At 39.6% G+C, this 14977-nt stretch overlaps 1 protein-coding gene across 1 annotated transcript; it reads right to left on the reverse strand.

The window, feature by feature from the left end:
• Window positions 1–9369: 9369 nt before the first annotated feature.
• On the reverse strand, window positions 9370–14529 carry LOC118886361 (keratin, type I cytoskeletal 12-like). The gene is made up of 8 exons (XM_036835984.1): window positions 13966–14529; window positions 13492–13574; window positions 12376–12532; window positions 11258–11419; window positions 11030–11155; window positions 10669–10889; window positions 9942–10012; window positions 9370–9467 (listed from the first exon to the last, which is right to left on the reverse strand). The coding sequence occupies exons 1-8, from the start codon at window positions 14512–14514 to the stop codon at window positions 9370–9372; spliced, it is 1467 nt and encodes a 488-aa protein (XP_036691879.1). The 5' UTR covers window positions 14515–14529.
• Window positions 14530–14977: the final 448 nt, after the last annotated feature.

Below are 14977 nucleotides of genomic sequence, written 5' to 3' on the forward strand. Positions count from 1 at the left end.
TTAGATAAAAAGTTCGTCTCCATTGAGTGTCAAGTATCTTAAAAGTTTTCTGAAAATATTAATAGAATCCACTGAATTTCTCAGTAAAATGCAAATAACTTCTTAATGGTGTTTTAGTCCCTGACAGCATAATTCCTTTATTAATATTTAATGAGAATTCAGTAAGTGAGATTCATTTCCAAGTGACTCATACATTTGAAAAAATAACCAAAATTAATAGATTCAAATTAAATATATTCAGAGCATCCTCTTAATGTCTCCTATGTGATGGCAACTGCTTAGCCTCTGTGCATTGATGGCCGTGTGTTTGCATTTTGTAAGTTTTATATATTTACTCTGAATTTTGCAATCTATTGCACGTGTGTAAAGCATTGCATTTACTCAGGATTTTGCTATAAGTTATACTATGCTTGTCAAAGGAAAAAAACCTCTAAGATTATGAATGATAATCCCCAAGAGCCCTGAGGCTTTCCTCAACCTGTTTTCTATGCCCTATATTTACTTGTTGAATGAACGAATAAATAAATGGATGGATTTAGGAGACATGGAACTTGACCTAGTTGAAAAGCTACAACTGAAGGATTTTTAGACTAACACTGATGGTGGAATAACTTTACTTGGATTGTTTAGCTAAAGTTCAGTTTGAGATGCATAAGTTTGTTGAAATAGTGCTTTCTTGTTTGGTGATTTTTCTCACCAAATCAAAGATAACTTAAATGACCCAAAACATCCTAAATGGAGATAAATTATCATGATGATATAAGATGTTTGGATATATGTGTATATAGCAAGTGTTTTATAATGCACATTACACATTTTTGGGATGTAGTTTTATATGATTAAGTTTTCAGTGTGCCAATATGTTGGAAAATGGAGCTAATCAACAAATCATTGTGTAACCTGCTGCTTTAGCTTTGTATCATGGGAAGTACAATATTATATTGTCCTTTAACTCCTCAGAAATCATCTCCTCTGTTTGCTGTGTATCCTGGAGATGACAGATAATGCCAATAATGACGAAATGTTCACTGGGTTCTCCTCCCTGCTGAGACCTACCTTCCCCTAGAGCGATTCTCATCTTCCCACTTGTTAACATGCGGGTCTCCTTGCGCCTTCCATCTCTACAAGCTGTAAAAACATCTGCCAGAGTCATGTAGGAGAGGGAGAGATTCCACTGAAGCCTTCAGTGGGGAATTGAGTCAAACTCTCCCACCTTCACTTCACCCCTTGGAGGACTTTTCCTTACCCTCAGCCTCTGCCTCCTGAGACAGGAAAACTAAATGCCATTGTTTTGCTTTATCTCTAACACCACTGTCCAATGAATTCTGTATTATATAAAATTCTGGATCTAATTCTGCAGTTTTTGCTCCAGGATTATCTTTTTTTGTTTGTTTGTTTAATATTTATTTATTTATTTATTTTTGGCTGTGTTGGGTCTTCGTTTCTGTGCGAGGGCTTTCTCTAGTTGTGGCAGGCGGGGGCCACTCTTCATCACGGTGCGCGGGCCTCTCACTATCGCGGCCTCTCTTGTTGCGGAGCACAGTCTCCAGACGCGCAGGCTCAGCAGTTGTGGCTCACGGGCCTAGTTGCTCCGTGGCATGTGGGATCTTCCCAGACCAGGGCTCGAACCCGTGTCCCCTGCATTGGCAGGCAGATTCTCAACCACTGCGCCACCAGGGAAGCCCCAGGATTATCTTTTGATTAGATGCTGATTGTATGTGTTTGTTTTTTTTAAAATAATGATGAAAATTTATCTTATTTTTTATCAGCGTACTCAGTCACTTATTAGGTAAGAGAGGGAAGTTTGACATCAAAATTGCTCTGTCATCCAGAACCAGCACATAAGGCTGTTTAAAATGAGTGTTTAGTGAAAACATCTTAAAGTACCTTGGAGTTACTTTTACTTAATGCAACATGAAATATAAAATGTAATTAAATATTTAAGATGATCATACTTTAAAAATATGCCCTCAAAATATTTGTTTAAGAGTATGGATTGCTCCTTTTAAAACTTATCAAACCCAGGGACTTCCCTGGAGGTCCAGTGGTTAAGACTTTGCCTTCCAATGCAGGGGGAGCGGGTTTGATCTCTGGTTGGGGAGCTAAGATCCCACATGCCTTGGGGCCAAAAAACCAAAGCATAAAACAGAAGCAGTACTGTAACAAATTCAATAAAAAATGGTCCACATCAAAAAATCTTAAAAAAAACCTTATCAAACCCATAAAAATGAATGAGGAAGTGTCATATCTTCTAGAAGGAATTGACTAAGCCTCTCACACCTGTTAAATAATCAGCATATACCACGTGTGGAGCAGTATCACTTTTGCCAATTAAAAATGATGATGACTTTATTCCATTTGCACCAATGCAACAAAGAAAAATAATGTATGAAACCTTATGATGCATTACCTTAATTCATAAAAACTGTGGTCATTTTCACTGGACTATGTAAAGACTTATCTATAAATGGTGCTAAATAAATATTTGTTGAATTAATGAATACACAAATAAATGAATATGGGATGCCCCACATGTATCCATAAGTATACAAATTGGGCGTTGTTTAAAAAAATTAAAATTACACTTCAACTGGTTAAAAAAAGTTGTATTTGCAGCTATGTTCATTTGAAGTGTGAAACTGCGGGCTTAAGTGATTTTAAAAAGTCCTAGGATATTTTCAAATAAATGAAATATTTCAAAATGGATACACTTTCCTCAGCAGAAACTTCATGTATATATAATTTTAGGAAATGGGTTCCAAGCTGATAACTAAAATGAATATATTCTGACCAGCCAAGTTCATAATACCCTGTGTTTATGGTGTTTTTCATGAGAATTACAAAATGCTGGGCTAATGTGATTATATGTGATATTGTTATTGTCTTTTTGTGAAGGTAAATCATCTCAAGTTGAGTAACTTGTTTTGAGTAAAATAATAACTCACTGAATGAAGCCTGAAATACCATCTGGTTTCTATCTGTTAGACCCCATTGCCTCTCCATGGGCTGTTTTATTTACAAGTCTGCTTTCATGATTTTGAAAAAAAATGCATTTCTTTAAGAATATATGCATAGTGAAACATAAACAATGGCATGTTTTAGCAACTAAAAATCCACAGTTAATTTAATTTGAAGGAAGACCAGAGTGCAAGAGTGGTTTCTAAAAGGACTGGTGGCCCTGTGTTTGAATTCTATAGAGTTTAAATATTTACTCTGAATTTTGCAATCTAATGCATGTGTGTAAAGCATTGCACTTACTCAGGATTTTGCTAAGAGTTATACCATGCATGTTAAAGCAAAAAAAAAAAAAACAAAACAAAAAACCCTGAAAATTGTGAATGATAATCTTCAGAAGTCCTAAGATTTTCCTCAGCCTGTTTTCTATGCCATCTGTTTACTTGTAGAACCCTCCCCTTCAATCTGAGCAGTGGCGTTAACATTAGCATCTTACAATTCTGACATGATTTGCAGCTTACAAAGCTCTTTCACAGAAATTGGTCTTTTTGAAGCTCGCAACAGCTTGTGATGTAGGGAGGATAAATATTATTACACCAATATGTCCTGTGAGAAAATTTGACCTCTTAGCAGTCAGCTAAGGAGACATATTTCAGGGGAAAAAGAAAATTGCACATTTCTTTTTTGAAATTGAAATTGTTTGGGAGTTTGCATGAAGAGAAGGAAAAGAATAAATAAGTCTAGGGGTCTGAGAGGAAATCTGCAAATTAATTTCTTTAGTTGTAGAGAAACTTTGTTTTTTCTCTCTATAATAATAACAGCTACCATTTAGTTAGTGCTTATTCTGTGAAATGTGAATTAACTCACTGAATCCTCGTAAAAATCATGGTACTATTATTGCCTTGGTTTTTACAGACCAAAGAACTGAAGAACAGAGAGGTAAATAAAACCAGTGGAAAATGGCAGAGCTGGAACCCAAACCCAGGCATCAGCCTCTGCATCTGTGTTTTTAACTACTGTGCTCCATCGTGTGCTGGTTTAAACCTGCTCTCTAGGGGAATACATAAGTAGAGCCCAAGTCTCATAGTGTAGATATTCCCATCATGGCCAGTTTCAAGTTACCAATGATTTAATAGCCAGCTTGGAAAATTCCTGAATATTTATCAATCAGCACTTAAGATCAGGTGCAAGCCTGCCCTAGCGCATCATTGATTATCCTACATGGCCTCTTCATGCTTTCAACACAGCATCGTCATGAAGACAGACTATTAAATTACTATTATTATTTAAAAATCAACTTTGAAATATGATTTACATACAATAAAAGGTACCCATTTTAATTGTACAGTTTGAAGAATTTTGACTAATGGATATACCATCACCATAATCAAGATAGAGAACATTTCCATTAATCTTAACTGTCTTCTTGTGACCCTCCCTAGTTAACCAGTTAATCCCCACTTCACCAACCTTTTCAGTCCAGGCAACCACTGATCTGTTTTTTTGTTTGTTTTTTTTTTCTTTTTTTTTTTTTTTTGGCCACGCGACATGCAGGATCTTAGTTCCCGGACCAGGGATCAAAACCTTCCCCCCTGCATTGGAAGTGTGGAGTCTTTACCACTGGACCACCACCACTGATCTGTTTTTTATTTTTTTAATTAATTAATTAATTAATTAATTAATTATTTTAAAAAAAACCACTGGCTAGCAACGGGTAAATTTGAATGGTGGTATATTGTCAATGAATCTTCTGGAAACTTCACAGAGATCAGCACTGATACTGATAGTAATGCAAACCTAATATCAATGGCATGTTACTGAGTTTAGAAATTTTTTTTGTTTATTTATTTATTTATGGCTGTGTTGGGTCTTTCGTTTCTGTGCGAGGGCTTTCTCTAGTTGTGGCAAGCGGGGGCCACTCTTCATCGCGGTGCGCGGGCCTCTCACTATCGCGGCCTCTCCTGTTGTGGAGCACAGGCTCCAGACGCGCAGGCTCAGTAATTGTGGCTCACGGGCCCAGCTGCTCCGCGGCATGTGGGATCTTCCCAGACCAGGGCTCGAACCTGTGTCCCCTGCATTGGCAGGCAGATTCTCAACCACTGCGCCACCAGGGAAGCCCCTTTAATTTATTTTTTAATTTGGCTGGTCAGGTCTTAGTTGTGGCACGCGGATCTTCGTTGTGGCATGCGGGATCTTTCATTGCGACTGCAGGCTTCTCTCTAGCTGTGGTGCACTGGCTTCAGAGCGCGTGGGCGGGCTTCTCTCTAGTTATGGCACAGGGGCTCCAGAGCTCGCAGGCTTAGTTGCCCCCCCGCATGTGGGATCTTAGCTCCCCCACCAGGGATCGAACCCGAGTCCCCTGCATTAGAAGGCGTATTCTTAACCACTGGACCACCAGGGAAGTCCCCACTGATCTGTTTTATGTCACTGTAGATGAGATTTTTTTCCCCCCCCAGAGTTTCATATAAATGGAATCATACAGTATATATTCTTTTGTGTCTAGCTTCTTTTGTTCAGCATAATGGTCTTGAAATTCATCCATGGTGTTTTTGTGTACATCCTTATTTATGGGTAGGTTGTATTCTATCATATGGATGTACCATAATTTATCTATTCACCAGGTGATTATTTTCCAACTGTGAATTCTGGTCATAAAAAATCCTTTTATAAATATGTTGCTGAATGTTGCAGCCATAGCTTTTATTAAAAAGTTGTAGTGATGGAGAGGATACATTTAATTAGGATACTAATGGTTTTTAGTTTGATATTGAGTCTATGATACTAATATTAAACAATGACATTTTAATCTTAGATCCAGTACCAAGATTTAAGAAACATTTACTACCCCATTAAAAAGCCATTTACTTAGGTATATGAATACATTTTTTTTCATTTGATGTTTGAGTATATTTTTAAAAGGCTAGGTAGTTCAGACTGGCTTTCTGGTTCTCTACACTGTAAATAACTACTAGATTTCTTTTTTACTTTATGCCTTATAGAATTTGCCTCTTTACTGGTGGACTTTCTGGAAACTAATACCACTTATTTAAATAAGAAAGTGTTAATTTACTAAGTTGATACTTTTAAACAGGTTTGCTTTTTTCTTCTCTTTTCTTTCTCTCTTTCTTAAAACAAACAAACAAACAAACAAATCCCAAACCCATTTTGTAGTATCCAGCATATTTCAAGTGGCTTAAAAAGCAGGATTAATTTTTTTTAAGGTTCATATCCTGAGATTCCAGTAGGTGGCACGCTTACAAAGCCTGAAGATTTGACTGCTTTGGCAATGCATGCTTGTTTTCTAGATGGTTCCCTTTTTACTGTGACCTACTTGCAAACCCATTTGTTCTGGATAACTAAAATTCATTTTCCCTCTAATTGTCAAAGTTGCATATACTGTTTGTTAAGCATTTAAAAAATGTACAAAAGAAAAAATATTCTTCAAACACCTTGATTAATTTCCAAGAGATAACCACTCTAACAAATTAGTATATACAATATTTTCCAGAACTTTCTCTAGCCTACACACACAATAAATACATATAAAAGTTAAAATTTAAATTAATAAAATTTTAGATTTTAAAATAATCATAATGATATGCTTGTCTTTGTTTTCTGATCCTGTACCTGGGTTTTTTCTTATGAGTTATTTTCCTTTAAGACAGACCTCTCATTTCTGCAATTCATTAATTGCTGAGTCTGAAAGAACCTTTCACATCTGTGTTGAATTAGGGCTTGTGGTGTAGTGAATGAGGCCTAGACTTTCATGATAAGGATTCTATGCTAACTGCATTTCTTGGCAGTGAGAGTAGGGTAAAGAGAACTTAAATAAGAAGAAATCTAATGCTTCCTTTGCCAACTGAAGACTATAGAATATTCTAAGATTTTATCAGAATAGGATTGTGATTTTTAACTTGCTGGCTATTCCAGGAGATGCTAGCTATTGGTTTTTCAGTGGGAAATTTTGTGAAATCACTGATTTTTTAAAAATAGATTTTCCCCTCACAGTATAACCTAAGGGCAGCCAATTTCCCCCAGAATGAGCAATCCAAGAGACCAAGCCAGACAGAAATGCTTTTGTGACCTAACTTTGGAATTCACACACTGTCACTCCTTCAGTAGGTCTGCTTTACTCATTGTGGGAGGGAACAATGCTCAGGGGCATGGGTACCAGGAGATGAGGCTCATTGGGACCATCTTGGAGGTTACCACAAGGAGTGGTTACTTTATCTATTTATACATAGGTGGTTACTTTATCTATTTATTTCATTGAGGTATAATTGACCTATAACATTATATTAATAGTGTTGGGTATACAACATAATGATTTAATATTTGTATACATTGGGAAATGGTCACCACAATGAGTCTAGGTAACATCCATCCATAGATGGTTACTTTAAAGCCATGGGATTAGATGAGGCCGCCTAGGGAGTGAGTGTAGAGAGAGAAGACAATAGGATTAAGTCAACATTCAGAAGTCACAAAGAAGAGTCTGAGAAAAAGCTTCCACTGAGGTGATGCCTTTGGGAGCCCAGTAGAGAAAATATTCCCAAAAGAAGGGAAGGCTGAGAAACTAGGATAATAGCTAAGAAATGACCACCGAATTTATACATCTGCAAAATCCCTTTCTCCTTGGAGTTTCACACAATTCAGATGTAGTTGTAAGGAAAACAGATGCTGTTTAAAGCAGTAACTATTGGCAGCCACTTTTGAGTACCAGGAAGTGGCATCATTTATTCCTTGGGGGCTATGGAGCTTGTGCAGGAAAAGACCTTGATAATCTCTTTAGGTCTGAAAGGTAAGGTTCTCCTAGCATTAGTTCTGGAAGGTGAGGTCTAGACAGAGAGCTGAATTGCCATGCGTAATAAAGTAAGATGAATGGAGCATCTGAGATCACTAGCAAATTTAAAAAGAAGTGTGACTTCAGAAAGCTGCATACGGAAGCAAGTCAGCTGAAAATGACATAATAATCTTCTGTGGGTTTTTGCAGCCAGTGCTGGAATGCGTGCAGGCTTGCCTGACTCTCTCCTCTCCTTTCTGCTCCTTTGACGCTCCTTGCTCATCAGTTCCCCTGGTTTCTCCATAACATTTTGGTTACACACAGTAAATAATAATAGGACACAGATATTGAGTACTTCTAAGTGCCAGGGACTGTTCCTACTGTTTTATGTATGTTACCTCATTTACTCTTCACAAACTCACCCCACTTTAAAGATCAGGAAACAGAAGCAGGCAAGAGGTTAACTTGCTATTAAGTATTAGGGTCAGAATTTGAACCCAGTCTGGCTTCAGAGATCAGGCTCTTAATTGTTAAATCTTGCTCTCATTTTCCTTTTAGGGTTTTGAATTTGGCAACCCAGATTGAACCACTGTCTACTCAGGCTTAGACTTTGGCCACCTTCTGCCCCAACCCAGAACATGACATCTGTTATTGACTTGTGGGTCTGCCCCACCCCGATAGTAACCCCACCCTGGGCCTTGCTGGTGCCCAACAGGAGAAAGGCCATCAAAGCAGTGTTTGTTTACGCCCCTGTGTCCTTTCTTATGTACTTCCTCTGTTCCCTTTCTCCCTTCTCTGCCTGATTGGTTTCTGTATGAAGCATTTGGTTGCCTCCTCACAAATTTTACTTCCTCCGAGTATCCTTTGAACTTCTATCCGCCCTATCTCACTGTATCACTGTTCCCAGTAGATGTCTATCTCTGCCCTCAGTTGGGAACTCCCTCAGGCAAGGACCATATCTTTATTCACCTTTGAGGCTTGAGTTTGGCACACTATGGGAGTTCATAAGTGTTTCTTGACTGAATGAAAGAAAGTGCTAGAAAAAGAACAGGACAAATGCTATCCCGTGTAGTGAACAATACAATTTTTTTGGTAACCTTGATGGGCTGATGTAAAAAGGAAAGAACTTCTAAAAGAATCTTCTTAGCATAATCTCCCACTTCAACATCTTTATCTCAGTGTTTATCTACTACTAATAATTAGTATTTCACAAACCTCTCTCTACGCCCTTGACACTATTGTTGGAGTCAAGGAGATACACACTTCACATTATTACCATGCATCTTTTATTAAGATTAACCTTTTAAAAACGATGCTACTTGATCAAAGTCCGGTGATTAAAAATATGTTCCAGGTCACTAGAAGAAAGTTTATTAAAAGACTACTCTAGGTCCAGAAAGATGTAAGGCAATTTTGATTTGTTGTAAAGACCAACATTTCCACAATTATTTGTAATTAAGTTTTGTTTCAGAAGGCCAAAAAAGACTCAAAGTGAATAGGGAATCCAAAGAAAATGAAACAAACAGAAATAGAGATTGAACTAATGTATCATCCTACTCTAAAAGGAATAATTTCTACTTGTAAATTTCTTGTTCCTAAGGAACCAATCATGGGGCAGATCTTGTGAAATTTCATATTAGTTCTTCAACTTCCTGAACTTGGGATGAGACCACCTCACCATTCACCACTTCCTGCACAATTGTCTTGATTTTTCGGGCTCTGGTAGGGTCTAAAGATAAAAATGGAACAAAGAGGGCAAAAGTTAGTGTTTCAAATATTCATCTAAAATTGGTTGTTTAACTTAAGCTTCTAAATTAGGTATTGACTGATACAGTCCATCAAATTTAAACTTTCAAAAGTGACTTTTGCATTCTAAACGAAATGCATTTTATTTAATAAAATGTATTCAGTGTTGTGCACAAATGAAAATATTTTTCTTTTTAAAATTTAAGAAGTGTTTATGATTCTCATAATACTTTGTAGATTTTTTTTTCCTTCCTGAGCTTGCCAAAAGTTTTAACACAGAACAGACTACTAATTTTTCTGCAGGAATGCATAAATATTTTTCCTTTGCTCTGAATACAAATATACTTTAAATTTAACTTAGTAATGACACTGCAATATCCAATGAGATCTTACAGTTTTAGTCATTAATAGATGTGATTCTGACTTATTCTAAGTGCTTCTTAGGGAATCTGCATACCTTTGGAGGAATCAGTTGACGGTGCTTGAGATGTGGAGGCTGTCACATGGGAACTTTCATCCAAACAGTCACTGTAAAGAAAACAAGGGAGTTGATATCACATGATGCTTTCTGGAATGAGAGGGAATAAGGAATTTGCTATTTGAGCTTAAAAAATGGCCAACTGGAGAAAGTATTATACATTTCTTGATTAAGAATGATTGAATGATGCACCCTGAGGGTAATCAGCTGGTGCAGTGCACCTTTGCTTTCAAACCCTGCCTAAAATGGGCTCTTAAAGTGAAGCAAACTGGCAATTAATGGAAGATCTGGTTTCCTGATTTACAGTCCTGAATTCTTCCCACTAGTCCAGGCTGTTATTACTTTTGGAAAGTTCGCTACAGTAGGTCTAAGGGGGTTGCGTGGCTGTGATTTGATGTCATTCTCAGCATCGGGGCATTAACATCAGAACTCGGACGGTTGATTTTTCTAATACTCATCTGCAGTATGCCTCTGTCTGTGATGCCATTGTTCATCCCAGCATTTTATTAACTTTTATCAGGGAAGGTAACGGGTGACAACACTTTGCAAAATGTACAGCATTTAACAAATCTAAGGCATGTCTTTACTAGATGTGTTATTTTCTGTCAACTAAAGAACCCTTCCCACTTCTATTGCCCCCAAACTGCATCAGTGTCCGCGGTCCGTCAGCCATTGAGGTTACTTTCAGCCTCAGTTATCTATTCACCCTTGCGCTTCTCCGTCCAGCAGGCGGCGGTAGGTCTCGATCTCCAGCTCCAGACGGGCCTTGATGTTCAGCAGCAGCTGGTAGTCGGCGCTCTGGCGCTCGGCGTCGGCGCGCACTTGGAGCAGCTGCTCCTCCAGGCTGCCGATGAGCTGCCGCGCCTGGGACAGCTGCCCGCAGTAGTCGCCCTCGGTTTCGGCCAGCGAGTCCTCCAGGGATTTCTTCTGCACGGGGGAGGGAAATGGCACAGACGTAACAATGGAGGGGACCGAAATGCGGAAGGCAGCCAATGGCCTTGCTAATTTGGACGCAACATTTCCTTTGCAAGGCGAAAGGAAGCCGCGTCTTTTGGGGCGCGCCGTACCATGGCGAACTGGGACTGGAGCTCGATCTCCAGGTTTTGAAGCGCGCGCCGCAGGTCGGTGACCACGCTCTTGCTGCACTGAAGCTCCTCGGTGTTGCTGCTAATCTCCTTCCTGAGCTCGCCGCTCTGCCACAGCAAAGAGGGGCGAGGGGACGTGAGCCAGCCCTGCTCCTCTCCCCCGTCTTTAGTGCAAGCGTATCAAACGCCTTTTGTCTTTGTTAGTGGTACCTTTTCAATGAACCAGGCTTCCGCATCCTCCCGGTTCTGCTCGGCTATGGCTTCATACTGCCCCCGCATGTCGTTAAGGAGGCTCGTGAGGTCCACTCCGGGGGCAGCGTCCATTTCTACGCTGACCTGGCCTGGGCCCCCGGCCCGGAAGCTTTGGAGCTCCTGGGGACAGCGAGTGAGAGAGAGGGGCGCAGGGGCCCATTGTGACTTTCGTGGGCCCCTTCCTCCACAAAACATAGTTGGTATAAAGACAAACCTATCAATACAATATATTCAAACATGTTTTACCTAAAATTCGTATTTTTATTCTGATTTTGAAAGAACTTAAGACATTTTCACGGGCCCCTAAGCTCACCGCGGGTCCTGGGTGCTGTGCCTACCATGCCTGATGGATGAGTTGGCCCCGCTTCTTGGGGCTCCACAACCTTTACAAGAAGGGAAGGCCTGGTGGAAATGTTCCCCGGGGTTTTCAACTGCGGCTGCCAAACCGAGGGCTGCAGACGGTCCCTGGGCTTGCCCACTGTTTGTACCATAGTCATTGCTTTACAGTGGAAAGCTCTTTAGGAGCCTAGTGCCAGGGTCATGCATGATTACTTATATACATTGTGGTATATCAGAGTTCCATGTGTGTATTACACTGGGTATAATTCGTTTCTCTAACATATATAACAGTATGTATTATTGGTAGATTTTTATTTTTGAATTTTAAAAATACTATATCTTTTTCTTGATAAGTATCTCCTTTTATTTTCTATGACAAAACAGATTAATTCTTCAATCCTTCCAGAATTTTTTTCACTAGATAGTGCAATGTCAGCCTTTTAACATTTTTTTCCTAGCTAATGAATAAAAATACTATATTTTGAGAAATCACTAAATCAGGACAATTAAAATTCTGATTGTCCTTACCAAATGATGAAAATGACAAAATCAAAAAGTGCCTCTAATGTGTTAAACTTTAACAGAAACCACCACCACAACTTCAAAACAAATGGTCATCTTAACAGGGGGATAGTGTATCCTGCATATCTCTTCAACTCCAGATTTATAAATTTGAAATTGTAATTTTTGAGTCTCGTAGAAAAAAGCAGTTTAGAGAACCGTGCTTTCTGACTGACCTCCTCGTGGTTCTTCCGGAGGTAGGCCAGCTCCTCATTCAGGGTCTCGATCTGCGTCTCCAGGTCAGCTCTGGCCAGGGTCATCTCGTCCAGCACCCTGCGCAGGCCATTGATGTCGGCCTCCACGTTCTGGCGCAGGGCCAGCTCATTTTCGTATCTGAAAACCAAGTGCAAAACAGTCCAGGGAATCAACACACCCATTTGAATAAGCCCCCTGCGATCTTCAGGGCTGTTTTGCGTATAAATTTAGCAGCATTGTAATGCATGATGCTGTTTTTGCTTTTCTAACTTTTTCTTTTCCTTTTTTTGAATGACAGGTTGCTGCTCAGTTGGAGAGAAGTGAAAGAATTAGGAAGTGATACTTTTCCACCAGCAATGAACCGCAATAGCACCGCATCCCAGGCTACCTCTTCCCGTCTGGCTGGCTGCCCTGGCTATGAACAGTAAGTAGCAGCCCCTCTCTAGGCGGAGTTTCTGATGGAATCCTAAAAGCGGTTGAAAATTAAATAATAATTAGTCATCTCGCTTAACCTTTATTCATGGTTTAATTTAAAACAGTGAGACTTCTTTAGTAACTCGTACTAAGGTTCAGGATCGTCACCACTGCCACATCCTGTGAGGAAATTTTGCAGAGCAAAAAGGACGTTAGTATTTTCTCCTTATGTCTGAGGGTGGTGTATGGGAAGGGAGGACGCAATATAAAAATAAATGCCTGGTTAATATTTTAGTTGTATGTGTCATCGGGAAAAAGGTCACTTCATTGAACGCCCAGGCAAAAACATTAGTAATTCATTTTGATGCATGGAAGTTTGAGGTTTAGGACGCTGGTGGAATTATCATGTCGCAGCATGAGTCAATAACAAATGTCAAATATGTCAATCCATAGCCCTGGGTTTAAGTACCTTATAACTAAGGACACGTAATGTGAATTGTGTTTGAATCTAGTTACTTTCTAATAGAATGCCCAATGTGAATTTACCAAAACATTAAATGTATGGAGCATGTGAACTGCAGAAGCTTGGAAATATTCGCCATCAATGAAGGCAGGAAAATAGAGAAAAAGAAGAGATACTGGGGCATGTTAATCCTCATTAGTCTTTCTTTTATTCTACTCACTTCATTCTGAAGTCTTCGGCAGCCAGTTTTGCGTTGTCGATCTGCAAGAGGAGCTGGGCGTTTGCAGTGCTGTCAGAAATGATCTGGCAAAACAGGGGAAGACACACAAAGTGAGGTCGTAAAAGATAGTGTTTTGCAAATATATCTTTGACTGGAAAATTTTAGGTGATGTTATGATGCTATTTTATTAAGGGTTTAAGGCAGTTAACTTTTTAAAAGAAAATATGTGTAGAGAATATTATTTAAAAATTAAGAAACATACATTTCCCCCAGAAAAGGTAGTGGTAAAAAACAATCACTTTATGGTAAATGATAAAATGAAACTAAATATCTTAAGATGAGAAATTATTCCAAATACAGTTGAATGGAAAGATATCTAAGTTTTAGGTGCTTTATGACTGTAAAATATTGAAATAGCAAAAAAGAAAAGTAAAAAATAATTCCCAAAGCCCCTCTAAAAAGCCATTTTGTTACCTTATTCCTGAGGTCTTCAATCAACAGATAATATTTACTGTAATCATTCTGTGACCTGGGGTCTCCAGTCCCAGGTCCTCGTGTTTCGTACCATTCTCGAATTTTGTTTTCTAGGTCAGCGTTAGCCTCTTCTAGAGCTCGAACCTTGTCCAGGTAGGAAGCCAATCTGTCATTAAGATTTTGCATAGTTTCCTTTTCTGATCCAGAAAGAAGGCCTCCATCATTGCCAGAGAGAATCCCTAGAGAGCCCCCTCCTGGGCTTCCCCCAAATCCGATCCCCAGGCTTCCAAAGCCACCTCCCCTGCCTCCTGCATAACCAGCGCCCAGTCCTCCTGCAAAGGAACTTCCAGAGCCACCACCAAAGCCAGAGCTAGAACCAAACATGGAAGCAGCTGAAAAGCCTCCCCCACAGCTGCCTCCAAAGCCAAAGGCACTTCCCCCGTAGCTGCTTCCGATGCTTGAGGCAGAAATGCCCCTGGCTCTGCCCAGTGTCCCACTTTGGGAGGACAGCCGCTGGGACAGCCCAGAGGTGCGCACGGAGAGTGACATGGTGCTGCTCGAGAGACCCACAGCCAGGGACGGTGCAGTGGTAGCCAGGCAGGAAGGCTAACCTTTTATAGGTCACCGAATGGGTGTTGCCGTTGAAAAGTTCACTCTCTCCATTCAAAATATGTGTCTCCCCTCCCCCGCCACCTTTTTTGGCCAGCTCAACAAGAAAATGGTTTATGCACATTGACAATTCATTGGTATAGAACTAATTGAATAATTGTTCCCATTACATATTTGTGATAGAAAGAAGAAATCTGGGTGGAGTACAGATAGGTTGTCATAAGGAATTTTTCATCTTCAAATTATTCTATTGCTTGTATTCTCAGCACTGCCCAGTGTCTTAGGCACAGTAGGAAAGCAAAGAGTGACTGCTGAATGGATAAACTAATGAATATTTCTTCCTAAGTCTTAAGCTTCTTAAAGTTCACTCATATTTCCTACCTGTTTCCTTTAGAAAACTCAA

The sequence above is a fragment of the Balaenoptera musculus genome, chromosome 20, assembly GCF_009873245.2.
Source record: "Balaenoptera musculus isolate JJ_BM4_2016_0621 chromosome 20, mBalMus1.pri.v3, whole genome shotgun sequence".
NCBI classification, from domain to species: domain Eukaryota; kingdom Metazoa; phylum Chordata; class Mammalia; order Artiodactyla; family Balaenopteridae; genus Balaenoptera; species Balaenoptera musculus.

Coding starts and splice junctions, on each gene's coding strand:
- LOC118886361 (XM_036835984.1), bottom strand. CDS start 14,514: ATGTCACTCTCCGTGCGCACCTCTGGGCTGTCCCAGCGGCTGTCCTCC. Junction 11,420..12,375: donor TCCGGAAGAACCACGAGGAG/GTCAGTCAGAAA, acceptor CGCTGTCCCCAG/GAGCTCCAAAGCTTCCGGGC. Junction 9,468..9,941: donor GTCAACTGATTCCTCCAAAG/GTATGCAGATTC, acceptor TTTTATCTTTAG/ACCCTACCAGAGCCCGAAAA.